Genomic DNA, 7,490 nt, shown 5'->3' on the forward strand with positions numbered 1-7,490 from the left:
CAATTTACAGGTATTTCACGTAGAGCAGTTAATTTGTTTTGTGTGCGAGAGATAAAGGCATGAGATGAAGTAAGCCGTTATTTTACACTAATATCGTGTAAAATGAAGACGTTAAACATATTCTTTAGAAATGTGGGGAAATCAATATGATAAAGTCTACAAACAAACCATTGAGCAGCACAGGCACACGCACTATAGTGATTGTTCGTTGATCAGTTTGTTATAATAGATAACATCCAATAATGCAATCTAAATGAAAAAAGTGCACCGCATGCGAGGAGTCGCCTGGAAATAAGTTCTCATTGCTGATAGGTTGTTCAGCAACACCAGCCCCATGTGCGCATGGATTGGCCTACTGCTCTTTTTTTCTCCAGTTGCTCATTGGCTTTTGGCGACGATAGTTCCCTGCCATCATTTGCCCGTGCAGATTTCAAGGAATATTGTATGTGGTCTCTGGCTTTGGTGCTGATCATTTGAATCAGCGGGTCGCGAGGAGAAAGGTATCTTGGATGAGCACACCAGACGATGGAATTTCTCCCAGAGACCGCAGCTGCTCGACCAGCACTGTCTCCTTCCGAAATTAGATAAGAACTGCAGAGCCGGGAGATTATACAGCAGGGGAGATGTTCTGCGCGAAGCTGAAAGAGCTGAAGATATCTGGAGACTGTCCATTCTCCAGCAGCGCCAAAAATAATGAGCTCGGAGACTTTGAGGAGCCCTCAACTGACGCCGCGGATTTATTGCCTATTTCTAAGGACGTGCACGGGAAAATAGGTGAGAATTTACCTCAACCGAAGACAAGCAGAGGCAAAGTTAACCTGCATACACTTGGGGAGAGCATCCGAAAATTGGCATGTCCCGAGGTGAGTTTAATTTATTGATATTCACGTCATGCAAGAACTACAGTGTGTTTCCCATATATTTCTGGGGAGGGGGGGAGACGACAGCTTGACTGCAGTTGCGTGTTTGTCGCATGTCTGCCCAGACGCGGCAGACACTGAGATAAAGATATTCCTCCTTTTTAAAAACAATATTACTTGTGGGCGTTCCTGCGTTTCAAGCTGCTGTTGAGTTTTTGTGCCAGACGATGACCTTTAACTAGCTGAACACTTTGTCATACAGTTTCAAAAGCTGCACACTGCCCTCCAACGAATGATGAAACTATCAGATCAAACCAGGGACTCTGAAAGGTAACGTGTGTTTCTGAATACAGCTGCCACCATACGAACTACACTTCTCTTCTTGCATCTCAAAAATACGAGATTGCATTTAATGGCCTTCTGTTTACATTAATATCCCTTACAAATGTATTTTGACTGACAATAAGGTGTAATGCATGCTGCTATGTATAGCTAGAGATAGAGAGTCCCTTAAAAATCTGCTGAAAAACAAGATCATTGCAGATTCTCCAATAAGAGAATTTGCAGCTCTTCCTTTAGTCATGACAGTAAACGGAATATCTTTTTTGTCCATGTCTGTTAGTCAGACAAATACATAATTGAAAAACATAAGCTTTGAGACATAATTAAAGCCTTTTGTTTGAGCTTTTTCAAGACAAAACAAAGCATTGATTAATTGTGAAAATGTTTGACGGAATATCTGATAATGAAAATTATAGGGAGTTGGGACTCTCGTCAGATATTTTGGACAAAACTATGGCCCACTGAATGATTTATGTGTCTGACCTTTATATTTGTGTTTCGCAGTCCAATAATTTGTTGCACCGACCATCACAGTTGCACTGATGAGCCAGAACATTTAATGGAAATGATGAACATGTACTCAATCAAAACAGGTAATGCCACATTTGAAATGCAAATATTTACATTTAAAATAAATTTAAAATTCTGAATTACAAATTCAATATTTGTGGGCTTCACATCTTCACCTGTTTCCTTTCATCTGTCCGACAGAAATCCAGATGGAAGCTTTGAAAGTTGCTCTTGGTGAAGAGCTCTTCAACATGTGTTATGAGGAGGACGGACACATTTTGAAGGTGGTGGGCGGGGCTCTTCACGACTTCCTCAACAGCTTCAATGTCTTGTTGAAACAGAGCAGCACGCCGCCCAACCCGGACAGAGAGGATTGTGTAAACCAACCTTCGGTACTGTGCTTAGACAAGGATGCAGGTCTGCTTACTGTCTATTTCTTCAACCCCCGCCCGACCACTGAGCTCTTCTTCCCTGGAGTCATCAAAGCTGCTGCCCGCCTGCTGTATCACACCACTGTGGATGTGTTGATGGACCCCGGCGGGGCTAAAGACTGCATTTTGCAGTCCAGCCCGCAGCCCAGTCTTCTGTACACAGTTGTGGTAAAGGATGCTAAAAATCTGAGCCCCAGTCCGCTCCGGGCTACCTCAGCTGGAACCCTTCCTACCTCTCTGTTCTCCACCATCTTCCCTTTCCATCTGATCCTGGACCAGGACTTGGTTCTGGTACAAATAGGACACGGGCTCAGGAAGCGACTGCTCAGGAAGGATGGACTGAGGAGGGCCTCTACCTTCCAAGAACAGTTCTCTATTGTTTCTCCCCAGATCAAATGTAGCTTTCAAGGTATTCTGACCATGCTAAACACACAGTTTATCATTCGGATCAAGCATGGAGTCGCTATCGCAGATAAAACAGGGAAGGTATGTCAACTTGTCTGGGAGATACAACTTGAAACGTGACGTCACTGACTAATGAGGCGGAACATGTCCTCTGGTCATTGTCTTAATAGTAAAATAGAGAGCAAAAATGATGCTATTTATAAGTAGCGGAGCTTATTAGTGTTGGACTCGGGTGCATTTGGCCTGAGGTAGAGATCAACATTATACCCCCAACGGAGATCAGAAGCAAATGTCAAACCATTTCATCCATCAAAGGCACAGCCATGCTCGTGCTATTTTTGTGAGGGTGCACAGCAATTGGTCGTCATGATGATAAAAAATATATATCAGTGAGTAAACATGGCAATAGTATAATAACATTCACCCAGTAATGCTTCTACTTACAATAACACTCACAGCACTAGTTTTACTATAGCCAAAGAGTGCATTTAAAACCAGTAAATATCAGTGAAGGTCTCAGTCTTTTGCATCTGTGGTTCATGATGTATTATTTAACGGACAAGTCCAGTGCTCAATAATTATGTGACAATCGTAAACATGTGCTAAAAGTTAAAGTCAAAAGATATCGCTGCTCTTTTACAGTTGTGGTGAAGTTAATGTAATAACTAGCACAAGGATGTGCCAGAAAATTAAGAAAAAGAGAGAAAAGGTAGGAAGTATTTGCCTCAAAATACTCTTTGGTTTCGATACAGAATCCTTAAATACTACATGAGGAATTAGTAGCTTTGTAATTGCTCATTTATCGTTAAAGTCAGTACTAAACACTAATAAAAATGTCACAATGTATGGCATCTTAACCATGTAGGTATTGGCAAGCCAATGTTAATGTTAAATGTAGACAGTTAATGTTGATAGGCATTTATTTTGAGCCAAAGTACTGGAGAAATTAAACTTTGACCTTATAATGACACTCAATGAAAGGTCAGAAGATCACCAAGGTGTACAAAGAAACATCTACACCAAATTCCCCAAAAGTTTTTGAGACATTTCCCTTCAAACCACAAATTTAATGACAATCCTTCCAATAGTTATTGTCCAATATTTTGACCGGGACTAGTGAGTAATTGACTGAGGTTAGATGGGATTTATTTTGATCCACTGGAACATAAATAACATTTTGAAATTGTTTATTGTTGTGACTGACAAAAGGTGAAGAAAAAATATATCACTTATCATTTGATTTGATTTCGTTTTAGCTCATGGACCTCAAAGGTCAGATGATCTATGTTCCAGAGTCCAACGTCATCTTGTTCTTGGGCTCACCGTGCGTGGACAAGCTGGAGGAGCTAACAGGTCGCGGCCTCTACCTGTCAGACATCCCTATTCATAACGCACTGCGCGATGTAGTGCTGGTGGGCGAACAAGCCAAAGCCCAGGACGGTTTGAAGAAGCGTCTGGGGAAGGCCAAGGCAGCCTTGGAGCACGCTCACCAGGCACTGGAGGAGGAGAAGAAGAAGACAGTTGACCTCCTCTTCTCCATCTTCCCTGGAACTGTGGCTCAGCAGCTGTGGCAGGGCCAGACGGTGCAGGCCAAGAAGTTTGACCGAGTCACGATGCTCTTCTCTGACATTGTCGGCTTCACTGCCGTTTGCTCTCGCTCTACCCCGATGCAAGTGATTACCATGCTCAGCAAGTTGTACACCAGGTTTGACCACGAGTGCGGAGAGCTTGATGTTTATAAGGTAGGTTACTAGAAATACTGCTGAGCGTTATTTTGATTTGTAGGAGCTGATGATAAAGTTAACCCTTTAACGTATGCTTGTTTTCTTTTTATCTAGTGCAACTGCTGTGTTGAGATTATATGGTATATTTCAGAAGTAACTGACAATGGACAGTTACAATCATACAATTTTGCTACAAAATGTTAAAATGTAATTTCGGTTTTAACAACAAAAGCCTTTAGTATGAAGGTTTAGGAAACAAGCATCATCAACTGGTGAAAATTATTGGCATTATGTCAAACTATTATGTTTCTTATGACAAAGTGTAAATGACGTGAAAATATGAATTCACATTTAACATCCCAGCGTATTTTTTAATTCAATCTAAGAAGTGATAAGACTTTTAGGCAATTCACTTTGTCAAGGTGGTTGAGGAGTGGACCCAAATGCTGATGCGAGTGAAAAAAGTACATTTATTCTCTCAAAAAGGCAGAATTCTCCAAAAACACAAAGCAGGATTCCGACGGAACGGAAACAAAGCAGAGACACGAACAGGAACACACAGGAAAACACACATTTCAACACAGTACAACCCGACAAGGGAACAGGGGAAAGATAGGCTTTATGTAAAGGGGGAACTTGTGGGAGATTTGACACAGTAAGAAACAATCAGGGATAATGTGACAATCACAGGGACAGGAAGTGCAGGTTGAACAGAGGACACAAGAGGACATATGAGTTTCAACATAAATCAGGAAACCAGAAAAACCCAAATCGTGACTTTTGGGGGGGATAAAAAACATGATCTTCTGATTTTGTGATATTTATGTTCTCACAGATTTTGACCTAAACATGATTAGGATCAGCCTCAAAACTCCTCAAATTACCAGAAACATTATAAAGGGCACAACCTCAGTGTCCTTAAGTGTCCAGTCTCCATGGCCCTGCCTCCAGCTCATTAAAACACACAAACTAGCTTTCAATGTAACTGTAGCTAGCACAAAAACCTGTTTTAAAAAAAACATTAATTCAAAAACTACAGTAGCTCACAGATTAAAAAATAGGATGAACTTTTCGGTCTTTTGACAAATAAATAATTCTGTAGATATCAGGCAAGTTTGTCTTCACGTTACATTTTTTCAATACAAAATAATACACTATTCTTCAACAGGTTACAAAAAAAGACTGAGACTAAAGCTCAAGCAACTTCTCTGGTGTCTGCCAAAGGCTGCTAATCTACAGGGAGGTTGGATAATGTAATCATGGTGTCATGGAAGCATAACAGAAAGAGCAGCATGTTTGACAAATATCTCGTAAAACGCTAGGAAGTCAGAGGTTCCTTCAGGACTCTGTTTCCACTCCACATGTATTACCCTAAAAATAGTCTCCCTTTGTATCTGTCACATAGCTGTTTAGTGCTCTTTGGTCAAGATTTACAGGTACAAAGTAGAAGAAGAAGAAGAAGACAAAACCCCTTTTGGACTTTTTAATATAACCAGGGATCAAGTACTATTATAATTTAAGTTTTATTACTCCTCAGTTTTTGGTACTTTGTCTTCTGCTGCACGATGAAGAACAACTCAGATTATGAAGAGACTTTGATGAATGTCTTCTTCACATTTGTGACTCTGCTCAAGGTTTATGGTCTTAATAATCTTTAATGATTATCTATTGTGTTCAGGTGGAGACCATTGGTGATGCGTACTGTGTAGCTGGTGGCCTCCACAAGGAGAGCGAGACTCATGCAGTCCAAATTGCACTCATGGCCTTAAAGATGATGGAGCTTTCAAATGGAGTTATGACGCCAACTGGAGAAGCAATACTGGTATGGGTCAAGAATTGATTAACAAACTCATTTATAATTTATCAACTTCAAGTAACTTCTAACAAGTATTTCCATGTACTCTAAGTTTAAAAAGAAAAGCCTTCCATTTTAAAAGTAATTATCCCTACTCCAACTGAGTAGTTGCTCTCAGTGAACATGATTTCAAGTCTTGTCATTATCTTCTATAGAATTTAACATAACATTAACTAAAAGGCAATTGACATGACATTTTTAAACATGAGGTTTTTTTTTAAAAAGATGGCAAAAACATAATTACAGTTGGGAAATTAATTTCACATCCAATGCAAACTTGCAGCCATAAACAAGTATGTCTTTATTTTATATGTTTAGATTCTTAATAATGCATTATGGATAGTACATTTGTGGAATTTGTTTTTATTTCTAATCAACATTTTATTTGGAAACTCATCTTCAATTCAGGTTATTTTGTACAGCCCAGAATCACAAATTACAAATTTGCCTCAGAGGGCTTTACAATCTGTACAGTACAGGTAATGAAACATGTCAAATCATTCTGTATTTTAATATGTTTCTAGTGCATTTCCTTCCTTATGAAACATTTCCAATGCTGTCTATTACAAGTAATATATAGTGTGCATGCTTACACAGTTTACTTATGCTAGTTTACTTCACTGCCTAGGTTGGCTCTTTGCTACATTTGTTTGCACACTACCCCACCAACTGTTGATGAGCATAATATTGTGAAAGGAAAGGTAGAATGTGCGTTGTCATGTGCACGCATGATACGAACAAAACTGGGAACCACTTGTTTTGTTAATACTTAATGTGTTAAAATGTTCTCTGATAAATCAACACTAGTGTAACTATTGCATGAAATTAGGTAAACATAACTCTGTAGCTCTACCATGGTCAAACACTCTGGTGGGTACCTTTGGGAGTACATTTGTCAAAAAGTAAAAATCACTAGAAAATATGTGCAGATGCCTGAAGAAATACAGAATCTGTATTATAAAATGTGGAGGGGAAGGCTTCCATACGCTCCAACAGCACTGTTGATGAAAAAAAGACAAGCAGAAGGCTGAATCATGCTAAATGATGCATTTTCCCTTTAGATGCGCATTGGCCTCCACACTGGTTCTGTACTGGCTGGTGTCGTTGGGGTGAGGATGCCTCGCTACTGCCTTTTCGGCAACAATGTCACAATGGCCAACAAGTTTGAATCCAGCAGCCTGCCGAGTAAAATCAACATCAGCCCGACAACCCACAGGTGAAGTAACACAGCCAATCCAGGTTACAAATACTTCCTGCAAATGATTGCCTCTCATCCTCTAAAACAGTTTCTTTGATTGAAATACTTTAAGGAACCAACACTGTTTGGTATTCTCTGCTTCCAGAAGTGGTTGTTGCAGAGATA

At 39.9% G+C, this 7,490-nt stretch overlaps 1 protein-coding gene across 1 annotated transcript in view; it reads left to right on the plus strand.

Annotated features, from left to right (window-relative positions):
- The first annotated feature begins 440 nt into the window (after positions 1-440).
- The window catches only part of gucy1a1 (guanylate cyclase 1 soluble subunit alpha 1), an 8,483-nt gene continuing 1,433 nt past the window's right edge, over positions 441-7,490 (plus strand). Inside the window, exons 1-7 of the mRNA XM_068588745.1 lie at positions 441-863; positions 1,123-1,190; positions 1,707-1,795; positions 1,914-2,629; positions 3,805-4,290; positions 5,951-6,094; positions 7,189-7,343. Coding sequence (XP_068444846.1) covers positions 624-863; positions 1,123-1,190; positions 1,707-1,795; positions 1,914-2,629; positions 3,805-4,290; positions 5,951-6,094; positions 7,189-7,343 — 1,898 coding nt within the window. The 5' untranslated portion in view covers positions 441-623. The remainder of the gene's footprint in view (positions 864-1,122; positions 1,191-1,706; positions 1,796-1,913; positions 2,630-3,804; positions 4,291-5,950; positions 6,095-7,188; positions 7,344-7,490) is intronic.

This window comes from Clinocottus analis, unplaced genomic scaffold (assembly GCF_023055335.1).
Source record: "Clinocottus analis isolate CAN_PGR_092001 unplaced genomic scaffold, fCliAna1.0.p SCAF_22, whole genome shotgun sequence".
Classification (NCBI taxonomy): Eukaryota; Metazoa; Chordata; class Actinopteri; order Perciformes; family Cottidae; genus Clinocottus; species Clinocottus analis.